Source organism: Lampetra planeri, chromosome 2 (genome assembly GCF_965212315.1).
Source record: "Lampetra planeri chromosome 2, kcLamPlan1.2.h2, whole genome shotgun sequence".
NCBI classification, from domain to species: Eukaryota; Metazoa; Chordata; class Hyperoartia; order Petromyzontiformes; family Petromyzontidae; genus Lampetra; species Lampetra planeri.
The window spans coordinates 7620624-7640022 of NC_136108.1; the positions used below are offsets into that span (position 1 = coordinate 7620624).

The 19399-nt window shown below is 42.6% G+C and overlaps 1 protein-coding gene across 4 annotated transcripts in view; it reads right to left on the bottom strand.

Annotated features, from left to right (window-relative positions):
* Positions 1-19399, bottom strand: part of LOC144726373 (growth factor receptor-bound protein 14-like) — a 134484-nt gene that overhangs the window by 102037 nt on the left and 13048 nt on the right. For 3 of the 4 annotated variants that reach the window (XM_078605034.1, XM_078605053.1, XM_078605025.1), the window contains exon 2: positions 5277-5379. In XM_078605034.1, the coding sequence (XP_078461160.1) occupies positions 5277-5357 (81 nt within the window). In that variant the 5' untranslated portion in view covers positions 5358-5379. The remainder of the gene's footprint in view (positions 1-5276; positions 5380-19399) is intronic. The other variant, XM_078605043.1, reaches the window with a different exon arrangement.

Here is a 19399-nt window from a genome sequence, read left to right on the forward strand (position 1 = left end):
GGAAACCCGATGTTAATTTCACCACGCGGGGTGTAGTCCTTTGTTGGGGGGAGACTGAGAGAGGAGAGAGATGGCGAGGGGGGGTGGCAAGGGAGCGTTGTCTCTGGAGTCGCGACCCGCTGTAATCACGTCGCAGGCCGTTGTAAACGCATTATCAGTCATCATAAACGGGGTTTCGCCACAGCCCAATGCCGTCTCCCGGAGCTCTCTTCCCAGTGCGGTGTCCCAGAGCCGGATTTAGGATTCTTGTTGGGCCCCAGGCGCTTCTGTTAACTTTCTCCAGTTGGTGCCGATGCTGCTGCTGCTGCCCCATGTCACGACTACTGCCGCTGGCATTCGCTACAGCTGATTTTTTTTTAAACTGTCTCCGATCAACAGTACGACAACAACGCTTGTCTTCCCTTGCACTTACTCTCTGTTGTGCGAAAAATGCCATTTGTAGATGTTATTGCTAATTTTGCCATGAAAATTTTTCGAAAAGTTCATCGCCGCTGTTAATTTCTCTCACCTTATGAAAAAAACATTGACGTGACTCTGTCTCTTTGTGTATATACTGTGCCTATCTTATAGAAATATATATTTAAGAAGATATCTTTGTTACATGTTTTATCACACAAAAGCATTATCAAATTATTTTTCCGTAGGCCCTTTAGTTTCGTAGGCCCCAGGCACAGCGCCGACTGTGCCTGTTGGATAATACGGCCCTGCGGTAGATGCTTGCAAGAGTGACACTGTTACACACTCTCTGTCTCTCGCTTATACGCAACTCTACACTGGTTACTAACCTACACACAACGCTAGCCGTTTGACACTGATGGCGCTGAACTAAGACAGCCAACTACGTCTAGCAGCACAATTATCAAGTGGTGACGACAGCGACGAAGGCACGAGACGACAGCGATGATGGTGACAATCTTTAGCAGCAACGACGATGACAGGGATCCCACTCTAAACGACAGCCCCGAGCTCCCGCTCGAGGTCCCCTTTTATCCTCCCAGCGTGGCCTCGCCCCGCCCCGGCCACGCCTCCCTTCTGGAACCAACTAGCGGATTCTCGCACTCCCCTCACGTCTCCCTTCTATAACATTTACCCTAGATCCCTCTCGGGTCTATCACGTGGCCTGCTGTCAGTCAGGGCTGCTACAAGCTGCAGATCCCCTTCCCTGCCAGCAGCCTGCGCTATGCTACGTAGTGACCAATTCTACGTCACTACACATGCATTCACTTAAATCGGCAATATTTAAAATGTGATTAATAGGTCCGGAACCTGCCTAAGGGGTCATATTGTATAAATTGTGACACACAAGGTGAGCATCTAAAGACAAATTTCGTCAAATTAAGACTGATGAAGGTATTTAGATATCAGCAGCAAATGCAGTTTGGTGTATGCTTCATGTTGGACTAAAAGAAAAATTCACATTGTCCAGCAGCCTAAACACATCACGAATTTAGTCTTTCACAATGAGGCACGCACGCACAGTTTAGTGCACCTTTGTCCATTTTACCAACGTAAAATTTTCTTCATGAAGCTCACAAATAGCTCAAGCCTATTTACATATGACGCTGCAGTTTCTTAACACGACCAAGTGTTATGACTTGCACAACAGTGTGCCATATGAAAACAAGCATACTCGATTCATCCCCAATGACGCGTGTATTTAAACCACCCGAGCAACTTAACCAAGTCAGAGAGAAGATAGCAGTACCTCCACATCATTTGGCAAGAAATGAGGCAAGGGTTGGACCTCACACCAAGCAACTTTGTAAGGAAGGCGGTAAACTCATTTTAAGAACATGCCTTCCATCCACAGGTGATCGGCCACTGTGCTACGCCAGACATTTGGCGAGCACGTGCATTTCTGGGTCACACACTGGCCAGTCACGGCACTGATACCCAACACTCAAAGGTCGCTGCTTAGCAGCAACAATAATTATATTTATATGTTGGTGATATGTTGCGATATTAAAGTACTGTACTGCATCGTCCGTATTAGCTTAAATAAATTAATCGTATGCCGTGCTTTGTAAATTCACTGTTCAATGGAGGACTTCCCATGCCGTGTCAGTCACGCGGGGCTCATTTACTGTACGTCACCATACAATTGAGTGCAGTCTGGTGAAGCAGCAATGTGCATTTGATTTCAGACCTCGGCTGACATCAGTGAGAAGTGATATCTCAACCCGTACTCACCCCACCTCCACTCCACAACTACCACACTAACCAGTGAGGTGAGGTATGGTCAAACAACCCCCATGATCTACACAGTGTGCGGAGTCCTTCATCCAGCAGTGCATCATCAAAGGGCTGTATAATTTTTTTAAGTGAATTTTGTTTTATATATATAAGGGGATGTTTTGATTTATTAAAGCTGCCACACAGTAGTAGGATAGTGTCTGAAAACATTTGGTAGCACTTGACTTTTGAACCCTTTTATTTTTCTGCTGAACAAGCCACGCTTGTGTGTTTGTATTTTAATTTTCATTCATAATATTGCGGAACTTTAACACATATAAACATTAATCAGGGCCAGAGGTAATAAAATTGGTAAAGAAATAAATCAATGCAATCACGTGGCACTTTTGCATGGCAGTTTTGTGCAAGAAATAAATGCAATTACGTGACACTTTTGCTTGGCAGTTTTGTGCATGTTTACGTAGCGTTACACGTTATTATTTATTACTAACAGCTTTGAGTAAAGGAATTAGCAAGTCTCATCGTTTGTGTGGCCTTATGCAATGGCCACATCCCCAAAGTGAACTACAATTTCTATGTTCTGATTCGTCGGTGAGACGACCACACCACCACCTTGGTAAGTGAGTGAAAATAGCTCCTTGTTAAAAAAAACACAGATTTGTTTACAAACCAGTTCATCCAGACACTGATCCGAGACAGATACCGAGGTGTGGGGGCCGTTCTGCCAGATTAATGGCTCCGTTTGTTTGAAACAGCTCTTCAATCTCTAATATGCTGAGCCCTGTGTAACCTTTACCTACAAAAGGTCTGCCAGCATGTCAAACGCATTTTATAAAGTGGCCGCGGATGAAGTGCAGACCAAATCTGTGAGATTGACAGCAAAGGGCAAATCATAGGCCAAGGTTCAGCACAATTGGAGAAATTCGTTGCTATGCAAGTTAATGCTCATTATAATGCCAGCTAACCCCTTGGGCAAAAGACAATAATTACAGCATTGATACAATCGCCAATGGGGGAAAAGTTGATTTACATGTCAGTTTTCGAATGTTCCCGCAGGGGTAAGTTACTAATATTGGTCGTGCAGATACATATATTTCTCTGTTTCTCTATCTCCTCCTCAACCACAAGCCACACCATAAAATGTTGGCAGGACATTAAAGCTATGCACGAACTAAAAAAACACGTAATATTTGTAACTATCAAGCATTTGCAGTTTTAACTAAGTATATATAAAATATATATATATACATCACTCATAAAAAGTCAACAGCATGAGCGTGCCCCCATTGCAACCTATTGTATATGCCGCATGTATGAGCACATCTATTGTAGCTGTGATTGTTGTACAATTACTGTAGTAAATTATAAATACGGTAATACTTAGTAGTTAATCACTGTTATAGTTGTTCTGGTAGTAATTGGGGGTGACATAATGATGCAGTGTTTAATGCACTGTGCTATGAACCAGAGGTGGGACAAAGTCATTGTTATGCAAGTCCAAGTCGAGTCGCAAGTCATCAAATTCATGACTCGAGTCTGACTCGAGTCCAAGTCACATGACTCGAGTCCACATCTCATAGGTGGGACAAAGTCATTGTTATGCAAGTCCAAGTCGAGTCGCAAGTCATCAAATTCATGACTCGAGTCTGACTCGAGTCCAAGTCACATGACTCGAGTCCACACCTCTGCTATGAACCCAGCCCATCCCCAGTTTGATTCCTGGACATGGGTCACGTCAGTGGCAAGTGATATTTAAACAAGTCCTGGATCCCCACCCCTACATCAATCAGCACTGACCAGCAAGGTGACATTTGGTCAAACAACCTCCATGACCGACACACAGCGTGGCTCCTGGAGGTTTTTTATTGACAAAGAGCGGTCATTATAGTGTTTCAATTATAATTGTAGTAGTTTTTATTGGAGTAAATTGTATTGTAGAAAATTGACATGCACTACTGTACAAAAATAGCAACAAGTGTGTTGAAGAACTATGGATAGCTTAAAATTTCTTAAGTTACAACAGACCATGTTTAGGATTCTTAAAGTTCATTGTAAATTATAATGGCTCCAAAAACCAAACAAGCTCAAGTTAAGGAAGATGCTAAGACTACCAGGAGAAACGTTCCAAGTCATTCTACAAGACTCCCTTGTTATAGCTTTGTATAGTTAATAAAGTCATTTTGACCCATGGCTTTCTTGACATTTTGAAACTGTTATTTATATCTAAGCCTTCTGGCAAGGTGAAGTTTAACACAACTTTTGAATTTCTGCACATTATGCTCTTTCTACATTTGGTCACTGTAAAACACTCAAAAAAACAATACTGTACTCTGAGTGGAAAGCCATTAATCGTAAAACTACAAAGACAACCCACTAACAGTATCACAAAAATACAATTTTAGGCCACCAAACATAAATACTGGATTTTATGATCCAACATTTGCTTCATTGTAACATATATTTTATGATAAATTATACGGTGATAACTAGAGCTGCCATCTCAGAGTTTTTTTTAAAGGAGACATATCGTGGGAAGACAAATATCTTGAAATACCAGAAGAGGGGAGATCTACGTGCAAAGCCATCGTTTAGAGGTGTAGTAGTATTATTATGGAACTGACAAAAACCGGGACTTCAAACAATCCGGCGAAGTCTTACATATTTCCCAGGACAGCTGCTTCAAAAAGAGAACACTCCTGGAAAAACGAAGAATTGGTGACAACCCTGGTGATAACACTGTGTCGACTGCAATGATAGGACTACACATATGTGTAATTAAAGGAGTCAGATTGTCATACACTTCAGTAATCATACATGCAGTATCAAATTGCAGTTTTTCAAACACAATAACCATCGCTTAATTTGAGTAAGTTAAGTTTTTTTAGTATTGACTCAACAACTGTGCAATTGCTCTAAAATGTATAAATATTTACTCATGAAATAATAATTGACAGAACCTGTTTAACGGAAAAAAAAGTTGCAGTGCATTGTATCTTGGGATGCATTGCACCTCCGATTAGCACGGCTGGCTACATACGGTGCGTGGAATAAGTTCAGCATGCACACACTATGGTAGTGCCTACCTTGCAGTAGGGCCTTGGCAGAGCAACCTTTCCCGGCTGCACTTTCTCGGTCACTTTATCGCACGTTGGCGAGATTTCCATGCTGACGCCACCTCAAATACTTCTGAGGAAACACAGACAGCACAGCGGTACAATATGTCACCCCAATACGTTTTGCTCCCACGCCACCCCCCCCCCCTGGAATGTCCACCAACAGCGGTCAACATTTCATACGTAATATTTTGACCACTAGGGGTCATTAGGGAGCGGTTATGTGCCCGGGTAGCAATTAGCGTACTTTATGAACACACATGGCCAATTAAAGCAAATAAAACCTTATAGCAAATCTGTTTTTCAATTGTCACCTCCTGCATGTATAACGAAACGTGTACATGTAGACTGTAGTGTTCCTACTAAGAACATTATTAATCACAGTATCCATATAGTACGATGATGTTAAAGTTCATTCATGTCATTGGGTTTTTTTCTCTACTAATTCTGGTAGTTGCTGCTAACCAAAAATTAAGGAATAACGAAAAATATATTTTGCCTTCATATAAAATAAAGGTCACAATATATATTTTAGAAGGTGAATGATTTTTACAATGTGATAACAGTAATGTTCAGTCTTTTATCAATTCACTGCTGGATGAAGGCCTGCCCACGCCGTGTCAGCCATGTGGGTTGCTTGACCACACTTCACCACGCTGCTATAGTGCAGGTCAGTGAGGAGGTAGTGGGGAGTTCATTGCGGAGTGCAGGACTGGTTTAGATATCATTCGTCACAAATGATAGTTGTGTCCAGAATCTAACTCATCAGGTTAATAGTACTCTTCATAACCAACTGTGTCACCCCAGTATGTTAAATAATCCAGGACTGCAATAATCGTACATAGCTAGGTATTACAGATTGTTGTATTACTGGTACAGTTTTTCATCCAATAACGTGCACAAAAACTTTAACACGACACATTATTTATCTCCCAGTTCCACCAGAAGTGTTCCACATTGACCACTTTAATGTGCAGAGTTTCAACCGCACGTTTAAGTGGGATTAGAGGTTTCACAACAATGTAATAATAGGGCATGGCTCTGTTTACAAAGAGAGTGGCAGGGATGACTTGGCAGCACCTAAACTAAAATGACCCTCCCGTTACCCTCTCTCACAGTCCCCCAAGAGATCAAAGATCACGGACACCGATCAGCAAAGACACTGTACCACTGACCACATCATGGGAATCTGCCAGGACTCCCCTCTGGCAAAAAGAATGGGAAAAATCAAGCGACAAAGCTGCTGAATGGAGCCGACGAGGAATCACCCCCAGTGAGGAGCTCGCATCTGGCTCCCAATTCCACATGGCTCACGTAGCGGTAGCCTAAATAGACTAGGAGTGAGTTTCGGCAGATGCAAGTCTCGTGTGTAAATCATGGGGGGGGGACTTCTACACAACCGACTAGTGTTGCTTGTCAGGAGAAGCAAACCGTGGATCATCTCCTGAGATACCCTGCAGCACCACAATGCACTCCTCAAGATTTGGCAATGCCAACACCAGAAGCAGTGCCCTGTGGAGACCATTGGAAAACGACCATATAGGTTGGACAGGAGACATGACGAGAAAGAATGAGACTGCTAGGTCACGGGGAAAAACGATGATCGACTTACACTTGTTCCCATATCAAATGCCATAGGCTCAAAGTCGGCACTGAAGACAAATAAATGAAACGTCTTAAATTTACTCTTTCCTCCATTCATTATTTGTCAAGAACGTATACAAACAGAACTCTCGCACTTTGTGTCTGACCATAGGCTTCCAACATTTTCATGAAATAAAAAAAAATGTACGGGTATTCTAAAAGTTTTCAGTCCAAACAAGCCCCCTTTTTTTACATCGCCAAAAAAAAAATCACAACCCGGCACGGCGTGGGGTTAAACTCGGAGGAGACGGCATCATGCTGAAAATTACATAACGCAACGTGCATGAACACGTGTACTACGCCTGATGTATGCCTTCGTGTACTTTCGCAGGTCAAGTAACATTTTTCATCCCCAAACTACAAGCGATGAAACGCTCTAAAATGCACAGCAGTGTATTTAAAATGAAAGCGGCTTAAGTCTTAGGGCTTGGACGCGCTCTGCAATTTTGGTGCGATCTTATCGAAGGCTATTGATCGTATCGCTGTCGGGCACAATCGCCTCATTATTGCGCCGTGACGTTGGTCGATGCTGATGCACTCTGTCATACCCCTGATTTGTGTTGTTTGTGACATATATATCTGGCACGACAGCGGTTCCCCAGTACCCGGAGAGAACCATTGAGATGATCATGCTGAAAGAACCTCGAAACGCAACTGAGAGTTACAGAGAACATTAATGGTACTGCGCTTATCAAGCAGTACAAATGCAGCGCGGTTAAACACATTCCTGCGGAGGGAGCTGGTAGGATCGTTGGGTTGCTCGGTCAATGGCCAGGGTCAACGGCGGCGTGGTGTATTCCGCAAATATGCCCGACTGTGAGGGCGGGCACATGCCGGCGTGAGTAGGTTAAACGTTGAGTTTTATAAGGGCACCACGGGGTGACCAGCCCCTCCCCACCCAGCCCCACCCCTCCCACCCCCCACCCAGCCCCTCCCCTCCCCACCCAGCCCCACCCTCCCCACCCAGCCCCTCCCTACCCTCCCCTCCCCACCCAGCTCCACCCTCCCCACCCAGCCCCTCCCCACCCTCCCCTACCCACCCAGCCCCTCCCTCCCCACCCAGCCCCTCCCTGCACGACGGACGGACACAATAATCCCCTGTGGGCTGGTGTAACCAGGAGGTTCCTACCAGTAAAAGGTGTTCTCAACACACCCCGCAAGCGTGTGCGCACTTGCCAACGCGCCTCTCCACTCCCAGCACATCTGTTACATCTTGCAACGTGCCCTATACTTTTGTGGTAACTTGATAATTTAATAATACGTAAAGGCAGACTTTGCAAAGAAAAAAAACATCGCTTTAGGATCTATTTTTGAGCTTATTGAAATGAATTGAGAAATACTATAATGTCCCAATACCGATGCAATAATGTGACCCAAAATATAATTACAATCCAGTACTGTACCGGGTAATTGAATTATTTACCGTAAGTAGCCACACCCGACATTCACAATTCAGAATTGGTTTAACTGATTTTTAACCTTTTGTTCTGTGCCACGTACATATACATTTCTCTGTCACATACATTTTGTATTGCTATGACTAATACAAGACAGTAGCGTATAGTAATAATTCATCAATCAGAGAACAAAACCTCCAAAGTGATTGAAGATGTCATTATGTTATGGTAAACAATAGGAGATTGCAAGCGGTAAGTATGCATGCAAATCACAAATGTGAATTATTTGTGGGGCAAGATAAACATATAATGCAGTAGAGAGAATTACAAAGAGTTGAGTAGTTTTACACAGATCGATAGGAAAACAAGTAATTCGACGCATGACAAATTATTTCCCAGTTCATGTGCAAGTGGACAATGAATGAAGGCATCACAGGCTCATAAAAGATCGTGATGGTGTAGGAGAGGCCTTCATCCTTTGGCAGATAAACCATGGTTCAAAATGATGATTAATTGAATACAAATGCTGCACCATCTTTTGTTTAACATCCCTTCTTGAATGGTTTCCCAGGTGTTATGAGCATGCAGGTCACCTGTATTGTGTGTATGTATGTTGAACTTCGTTCGCGTAGCCAACCGTGCCTTTAATCACGTGTATCGTTGAGAACAAAGGTGCTGGATAGAACAACATATCTAGAATGAAATGCTGAAAGGCTGCAGTTGATAACTGATGACGAAGATGAAGATGATGGGTCACCTACTATGGTTGACTATTGTGCGTTTGTTGGCGGGGATCACACGTGCAGCACCTGGTATGCGTAATGGGACCGCAGTGCGTCTCGCGCGGGTGAGTGAGTACGCAATACATCATTGTTTTAAAGTAACCATGTTCTGCTGCAGGTGACACTCCTAAAATGATGTTTTCCTAGAAAGATTTATTGTTGCTGCAGCATGTACAAGTAAATGCAAGTTTAGGTAACCAGAGCTCAACAGACCAGGATAGTCATATTTGCAAGTGTCCTAGGTTTGAAAAAGGATAACATCAATAAAATAAAATTGATAAAGCAAAGAAGTGAATACAGGAGAAAGCAGAGCATAATAACCAAAAAGAAATTGGAGGGAAAAAACAACCCAAAAGAGTGCACAAAAATAAGCAATTATAGATAACATATATTTACAGGAACAAAAGTTTGCTTGGACAAATATATATTTCTAACACTCAAAATTGAAGTTATTGAAACTTCAAATCGGAATTAGGATTATTATTGTACAAGTGTATAAACAGACAAGGATATGTGTCACAAAAGGAAGTGACAGGCACAGATAGTGTCCACTATAGTCACGAGTGTGAGAGCCTCGTTAATGTAGTGGTACCAAATCAGCCGGTCGTGAATTTACTTGAATTTCCAAATGCAGTGTTTCAAATTTGATGAGGATTAAAAATAATCACGGCAAATAGTTTCTCCCATTGCAGGAAACTAAACCCTACCCACGTTATGCATTGACTACAATACTGGCCTCTTCAAGAAGCATCCTAAGACTATGTTTTCATTGCACTGTATGTCAGCATGAGCTAGTGAGTATACTATCAAGCAGGGCAGAGGCATGTGAACCGGCAATGGCATTCCAGTAATACTAAATTTTATATCACTGTCATCATACAGTAATGTACTGAAATTAATTCCCAATGGCACGACACGATATTACAGCACTCACGGCCACCTGCACGAAGTGACATCAACCTAAGATACAGTACGGTTATGCGATCATGTGTCATAGATATCTTACCCCGGTAGAATGGGACTCTAAGATCAAAATTTAACTCCTGTGCGATTTGTTTTAAATGTTTACTATACTGCTGCAATGCTGCGGCAGAGTAATGCACGCGGTATTTTCAGCTTGTAGCACGCGGTATTTTCAGCTTGTAACATTACACGAGCCTCTCCCGCCGCAAGCTGTGTCAGGGAGTGTGATGTGGTAGGATGGGTGTTGGTGGAACAGGTCAGGCATGTGACCGTTCCAAAAATAATGTTCACGACTGCACGCGCCTCATTCTCACGCGGAGTACTGGAAGCCTCACTCGACACAGACGGCAAGGGAATCCCTAGACAGCACACACACACACAAAACACTTTCTCTGAAATGGCCATAACTGCTTCCAGAATGTTTTCGGTATGTGACCAGTTAGTAATGCTGATGTGCAGGGGAAAATTGTTTTATCTGGTGAATGTTCTGCAACGTAATTCAATTGTTATTTTTGTGATTAATTTACTTTTTACAGCTTAAATTAGATATAAAGTTAACAACAATGGGCTCTTATATGTTTCAATGGAGTACTTTCCTCTCACTAAATTCAAAATATTTGGACTGTATTTCAGATTTGTATTGATATTTGGTAAAGAGAATTTAAAAAAAACACTTGTTGTCGTGTTTTGATTCTTATCTGAACTGTAGTTCAATGTATAGTAGAAAACAAAAACCCAACAGCGATAAAAACCTTGACCGGCAACAACACATCTGGTTCCCGATCACGGTGTTGTGGTTAGAGAGCTTAGCATCTCAGTTTGGAATCAATTTCATCAATTTTGTCCATCAGTGGTCAGCAGTGTCTGTTTTATTGAGAAAGTATGGTGGTCCTAGCCATAGAAATGTGGATTTTTCACCACGAGCTCTCAGGGCTGCAAAGTACCTAATTCAAGTCATTCGAGCAGTGAGACGCTTTGACTTGACTTTCTATGGCCCCGAGAGCAGCCATCTTAGCAGAGCTCTCAAGTGGAGATGGCTAGCGAAGGAGATTGACTAATGGGGGTTGTGAGATTGGCCGGTCTTGATAAGAGAGTTGATCCAACAGAAGCTGGCGCGGTGGTGGGGAGAGATATTGGAGCTGTCACCTATGCCACGTGTCGGATCGCTTGCTTGTAGAGCTTTTTATCGCAGTGTTTTCAGGCATTTTATATCTGCGAACCGGATAAATTGGGACTTCTGTTACCGTGTTTTGGAGCGATTTTCAAGTCCCAGAATCCTGTGTTGGGATTGTGAGAGATGACGATAGCTGGGGAGGCTTTCATTCAGCAGTAGATCAATCACGGCTGACGGTCATTCGATTTACGAGACTTTACCCGGGAGAAACACAACACAGCATCATTATGCAACGCTGGAGCTTCTCAGCGTAACACGTGGTTCGAGTTTACCCATATTAGGGCCTCTATTTTATCATTTTATGGCAACAGTGATGTCATCAATTATGTTTCTAAAGCACATGGTACGAATTGGTAGTGAATCCGGGGGAGCCAGGGACGATGAGTCAATACGGCTTTCAACGGCATTCAAAAACAGACACTCTCATATTTAACATCAAACAATGCGTTCTATCAACATGACTTCACAGAAGCATGAAGAATCGTCGTGCAGATCATAACATTGAAGCCCCGGGGGGGTCAGGCAGAAGTTAACAATGTCAGCGAGCACAAGACACGCCACTGCACTGGCTACCCCTCCGCTCTGCTCTGAAGAAGGGCCATTTCCCAAGGCGGTTAGTTCATTGGGTTACTTACCACTCTTTACGAGGTAAAATTCCTCTCATGCGCATTGAAGTTAGCGGAGCTTTTGGTGGATGAGCAAATTTGTGGATAAAAATTAGTTCTCTATTCTCATCATGGGACCTCCTTTGCCAGTGTCAAAAATAAGAATAGGTTTTCCCCTTTTTTCTGGCCTTTTGGCATCCTCTGTTTGAGACTAGGCTCTAAAGAAAGATGTCTCTGGTGTGGACCAATCAGTTTCAAAGACAATGCATATACTGTCAGAGCATGTTTTTTGTTTGTATGTTCAGCACAAGTATCTGTGGTTAATGCAGACATGATTCCTTGTAAAAAGGTTTAAGTTTGGTGTTTTATCATCGTAACACCTGTTTTGTTGCCAGAAAAAAGGGGAAACCCTATCCTTATATTTTGACTTAAAGCTTTCGTGACTGCAGGAATTCATATTCTTTGGGTCTTTCGGTAAAGCCACGGAGTTAGAAAAAATAACAAAATCAAAATCACGACGTTCCGATCGCAACACAAGCAATTGTGTCTTCAGGTGAAAAATAGAGGGGAAGTCACTGACGATTGCTTGTGCTGCGATCGAAACGTCGTGATTTAGATTTTTTTCTACGTGACTTTACCGAAAGACCCAAAGAATATTCTTATATTTTGTACTCTCCACAAAAGTACTCCTCTTATCTTTGTACTTAATTGTAGAAAAAAACATGGATGGGATGAATTTGCCACCGAATTCTTTGAATCCACTAAAAAGTAGAGTAACAGGAAGTGCTGTCGTTGTGTAGTAGACTTTAAATGTTTGTATGTATTTTGAACTACTTTCGCACCGCACTGTATGTAGCCAACCGTGCTAATCGTATAGTCTTGTGTTCTGTGGCACTCATTAACAGTGATGGCTACCACAGCAGTGGTAAAAATGTCACCTTTATCGCTTTCCTCTGTCAGAATTATCATAAGCCATTGTCTATCCACTGCTAGATGAAGGCCTCCGACGAAGTGGCCATCCCTCATGGTCCTACGATGGCACAATCTACATCACTCTTGCACGTGGACTGATCTCATCACTCCACTTCCGACTGATCACTCCACTTGGGCAGGGGAAGAAGTGGGGCACTGAAGCCAGTGCACATGCCACAGAATAATAGCGGATGCCCTGAGATTCATCGTTGCTGCCCTGGCTGTACATAGAATTCACTGTTGCTACCCTGGCTGTACCTATAATTCACTGTTGCTAACCAGGCTGTCCCTGTGATTCACTGTTGCTACCCTGGCTGTCCCTAGGATTCACTGTTGCCACCCTGGATGTCCCCAGGATTCACTGTTGCTGCTCTGACTGTACCTGTGATTCACTGTTGCTACCGTGGCTCTACCGGTGATTCACTGTTGCTACCATGGCTGTCCCTGGGATTCACTGTTGCTACCCTGGCTGTCCCTGGGATTCACTGTTGCTACCCTAACTGTCCCCGGGATTCACTGTTGCTGCTCTGACTGTACCTGTGATTCACTGTTTCTACCCTGGCCCCGACTGGGATTCACTGTTGCTACCATGGCTGTACCTGGGATTCACTGTTGCTACCCTGGCTGTCCCTGTGATTCACTGTCGCTGCCCTGGCCCTACCTGTGATTCACTGTCGCTACCCTGGCTGCCCCAGCTGTACCTGGGGCTCACTGGTGCTATGCCCTAGTTGCTTTGTTCTGGGCTATACCTCGACATTGCGTTACCCCCCCCCCACTTCTACCATATACATTGACATTGTTGTTGAGAACACTCCACATGTAATAAGACAAAATACATTATTTTAAGATTTAAAAACATCCTGCCATGAGCTTAAAATCTACATGATTTCAAATGTGTATGTTTCATTTGTGAAAACTCGCTACCGACAAGAAAACGACTGTCCATCAATATCCAGCCACGCATCCACGTGCAACAAACCCCGCAGAAGACAGATTAACGACTGTACCCATTTAACGTCCACTACATCCAGCAAGCTTGCCTGCCCATATTTTCCGAATCTGAGTGGAGAGAAAGTATTCGGCCTGACAGAATTCCCCACAAAAAAATGCAGCCAATTGCAGTACAGCTAAGTGAACAACGAGACGAGATAACAAGCTCCTCTTTAAAGAGAGTAATATTTGGGAAAAGCTGGAGAATTGGTTCACTTCCGACACCCCCAAACGAGGGGTGATCTATCACTGTCAAGTTTGGAGCTAATTTCATTATCGTCTTTCTTGTCACCACTCAGTAGTGATAAGGGACAGGATGATCAGTGTCCTTCTCCCGCACCTCCGATTAACACGGTTGGCTATGTACGGTGCAAAAAAAGTTCTACATACATTCGCCATCTAAGGAAAGTTGAGTATCATCTGGGAGGGATGGACATGTATTCAGTCAGTTACGTTTTTCAGAGAAAGCATTCCACCACAGCAGCAACCAAATTCCATTCAGTGAGATCGGTGGACACAAATGCAGAGGCTGCTGCTTAACTTTACGGTACTCCAATTGATTCTTCCTTGACAGGATAAAATGTATGAAGACAGTGTGTTGAATCCAGATCTTTGGATCTTTATTAGCTATCCAAAAAGCCCTGGTCAGGAAGATCAACAGTTCATTATTATAAATGTAATCTCCCTGATGTGCACTCCCCATGATATAATTGATAGAAACACAGTTTAGTTGTGGACGTGCAATGCGATGTGCTTTTAGGTATTGTAATTGGAACTTCTCTTTGGTTCCATGTGTCATTCAACTCTTTTTTTTGTCCATGGGGTTAACAGTGCAAATTATCTTCTTTTCAAAAAGGTTACAAAACTGGCAAGCAATGGCTTTTGGATCCCAAACAAATCTATCTGAAGTTCATTTTGATTACATTCCTCTGAAAAAGAGATTCCATTAACTACAGTGTTTGAGTTTAACTGCATGAGAGTTGAGGGCTTAGCCCCATGGTCCTTATCTCAACGCTGCGCTGGAATGTTTCAGAGTGTATTCGAGGGAGCAATGGTGGGAAGCGCACCGCGTTATGAACCCGGTGACCCGAGTTGGTTTCCCGGCTACTGCCAATTTGTTCACCAACATGCACTCACCAGCGTGGTGAAGTATGGTAAAAAAAAAGCAATGAGCGACACACCGTGTGAGTAGGCTGTCATCAAGCAAAGCGCTGTAAATTATTTTTGTATATAGGTTTAGTTTTAGAATGCTGTACACTAGATTTGCCTAAGCTATGGAAGAGGAAATTATGATGCCGTTTTTGCTGTGTGAACATGAATATAGACCTAAGTGTGCTCTGACCTTCTCCCTGAACAGCCCTCGTTCCATCTCTTCCAAATTACACACATAGCTCTCATTCTGTTGCTAGAACAAGAAGGCACTTATATAAAGGCAAGGTGGGGAGGTGGTGGTGCAATGGTGAGTTCACTGGCGCTATAAACTTGGCTACCTGAGCTTGATTCCCAGGCACGGCTAATATCAGTGGCGAAGTGATATTTGAACAAGTCTTGCTCCCCCCCCCCCATCCACTACCCTTTGCCAACCAGTATGGTCAAACATCCCCTCTTTGGAAGGTCCTCATCCCACAGTGGGCTGACAATGTGCTGTAAATATTAATACATTATTTTGCGAAAGTCGAATAAAAGAAAACGTATGTTATTGAATCAGTACGGAAAGCATATGAACAATGCAGCATGGGTAAAACAAGTGTTTTTAGTGTACTTTAACTTGTTATACAATAAATACTGAATTCAACGTTTAAGAAGCCAATGCATGTGATTCAGCTGAGTAAATAATGTTGCTGGTAACAGCGACGCGATAGAGTAATGCAGTCATTAAGTAGACTTTCATCGGGTACAAGTCAGAGTGTAATTACATTATTATTACTAAACTTGTTTAGTTTCCACCGAATCGAACGCCTTTTCATCATTCAAAGAAGTGTAAATCTAGTTTTGGTGAAGGATTTTTGTTCGTTGTATGCTAAACGGTATATGTGAAAACCTTTAAAGTACTTTAGATACAGCAGAATTCTTATCTACGACGATGTATGATACGAACATCATGGATCCTAGTCTCCGTGATGTTATCGGCAAAACTGACTTTGCTTATCCATGGAAGGAAATTGTGTATAACCCGTGGACAATTGGTTGAATTTGCTGCATGACTCCACTTATCAATGAAAAACATAGGACAATAGAAAGCCATTCTGCAATGCGGAACAAAAATATATCGAGGATCATGGGAAGAATAGGGCCCCAGATAAGTCGATTTAACGGACCCTACAGCAATCCATAGATAATAGGAGCTGCAGGTTGTGGAGAAGAGGAGTTTTTTTCTGTAAAACCACGTGCTTAAAAAACAAGTGTTTCAAAAAAAGAGGTTTTTGGAAAAATGTCAGTGGGTATTCCAAATACGATCTTAGACATACCTTTTTCGTTACCCACAGGGGACACGAGGCCAAGTGACAGCTGCTGTAAATCAGCTATATATAGAGCAGGGTTCCTGACATAACCATTATTCAGCACAGTTTCCACGTGGTCACACATCCCAACACCCACCACTGTAAATATTTAATGTTAACCCATACCCATTACTTTATTTGATTTACAAATGGATTTCTTAAATAAACAAAAAACTGCCATGCTTAAAGGAAATATTTTACCTGCCATTGTGAAAAACATTAACTTCCATCAGCCCCAACATCAAATATTGCAGTGTATGTGTCGAAATGAGCAAACGGTTTGCATAGTCCTGAGCGGTCTATTTTTCGGAAGTTTGTCTTGGACTGTACATATCTAACGATAAGATAACATTCATAACGCTCACCATTTATCTTACTTTTAGACCCCTAAGTTACGTTCTATGTTGGTGACCAGGGTGCCTCGCTCACGTTTTTCCCATTAAACCGATAGCATCGTTCTTGTGTGGAAACTGGGGAGCCACGCAACGCACCACTGCCATTGGACAACTGTCAGACGTGGATTAGCCCAGATACACTTTTAGTCGAGGTCAAGGATTAATCTGGGTCATGGAACAAACACATGTTTCCACGTAGTCACATTTACATGTAATCCACAGAATCCTATTAATAAGTGGCTCGTTTGTACTACGCTTGTATCTTTGTCAAGAGAACTCCTCCTATATGTACGTGCATGTTGAACTTCTTCCTAGACCGCTCCACCAATTTCAATGAATGAGGTGTCGTTTTGGAAGATTCATGATATGTAGGTTGTACAAATTAAGTTCATATTAATATTGTCTTACTCTGATCTTAATAATTCGGTTTATCAGCCTCAGCCCATTGGATCCACTCAACTAACTTTTTGTATTTTATTTGTACATCAACATGAGCCCGGTACAGAGCGTAAACTGCAACATTGGAAGGGGGCGCAGAAACTCCACGGACAAAAGTTCCAGAGACTCCAAACTCCTGGGGTTTAGGGGGTAGGGGGATTGGGCTCACTGCCCCACCAAGGTGGGACCCACATGCCCAGAACGTGATGCAAGCTCCGTTTCAAAATAACACAACGGATAGGCGTTGCAAAAGCGAAGCCCAAGAGAGCCATTGATTCTTGGCGGCCTTCCGCTCTCCTCACCGTGTTGTGTAAACCGGTGAGTGGCGTCAGGTGAGCCTTTACGTCACCTTGTCCATTCAACGGGATGCACAAACGTACGAAACATGATTGAGGTCACCTGTTACCCAACGTGATAACTATTACAAGCTGTAGATATAGACATTTGATGTATGCTAGAGGGAACGTGATGAACCATATATAAGCTCTTTTGCACCGGTGTCCAGCCCTATGCTGGGGTCGGTAATGGTGGAAAATTTTGATGAAGTTCCAAAGGTAAATACAATTCACACTCATGAACTCAAAAGCACTGTAATTCCAAGGGCAATATTAATTTTATATGGAGGCCAGACATTATTCATGTTTTTTTAGATACTTTCACAAGTGACAGATCATTGATTTTCACCAAAAGACAAAGAACATGACACCTTTAAATAATGGTTTTAATGGCGGATGGGCTGAATTTGGTACAAAATTAGCATACACTGCATTATCTTGTTGTAAAATGTAAATGAAATGGACATGAAGAAGACTATATGGAGAAAGTGTATCAAAGTCAGTCAATTTCATTTCGAGGCAAACCTCAGAATGTCAGATGTGTGTCTTCAACACAGGGATTGGTCAGAGAACTTTGCAATGTGCGTTACACTTCAATCACTTTTTGTTATGTTATCTCTTTTGTGTTCGAATTCCTTTCCTAATGGTTTTATAACATTCTTTAAGTTCTATTATTTTTGGTATGTTTTATCCTTTTCTTATATATCCTTTTCATTACGCTGTTTGTGGTATCAGATAACTGATATCTGCTTTTTTCACTTTGCCTCCACTTTTCAGTGAACCATCTATTACAATGCTAGTTAACTCATTCTGTAAAGTGGTGACATCATTTGTCATCATTTCCTTCTCTAGGGATTAAAATCTGTCGCTTAAATAATGTTTTCACTCCGCGCATATTCACAGCCATGACGTATTGATCAGAAAACTCAGAAACAGAAAATGTTTGTGGAAAATTACGCAAAGAAGCACGAGTTGGTGGTGCAGGTTGAGAATTAAATTCAAGCTTCTGGGATCAAACACAAATACACACAAACTTCGTATTGGCTGCTGTCAAGGAAGCCAAGTGGGCTTGGGCAGAACACATCGCTACAAGGGACGGTGGCTGTTGCACAAGACCGGTGACTGAATGGCACCCAAAGGGGGGGGGGGTTAATGCATGAGACATTCTACCTATCACCCTTCGCTCACCCTCATCCATGCCCACCAACAATGCCTATCTTATCACTTCACGTATGTGCCTCATACCCCGCTGCCTCTCATTCACATTGCACCCATCTGTCACCCTCAATCACCATCACACTCCACCTTATTCCTCGTTCCCTACCCCCTGCAACATCACAACTCCTTTCCCAGCCCCTTGTCCCTCCGTCCGTTCCTTCACCTCCCTCACTAACAGCCGCTCCACCTCCACCCGTTCGTCCCCTTTTGCCCCTTTGTGTACCGCCGTCGGTGTGCGTTGTATACATTTTTCATATTCTTAGGTTTTTTTCGGTAAAGTCACGTAGATAAAAATTTTTTAATTTAAATTAATAAAAGTAAAATAAAAATCACGACGTTTCGGAGGCAACACAAGCTTCCGTCTTCAGGTGGAACCGTCACAGCATGATATCTGTATCAAGTAATATGGAACCGTCAAGGCAACGATAGTTATTACTTGATACAGCTATCATGCTGTGACGGTTCCACCTGAAGACGAAAGCTTGTGTTGCCTCCGAAACGTCGTGATTTTTATTTTATTTTAATTTTACTTTTATTAATTTAAATTTTTATTTTTTATCTACGTGACTTTACCGAAAAAACCTAAGAATATGAATCCTTGCAGTCACGAAAGCTTCAAATCTAGAATTAAGTTGTATACATTCTCAATAGAATATAATCGCATGACCACCGTGAAGAC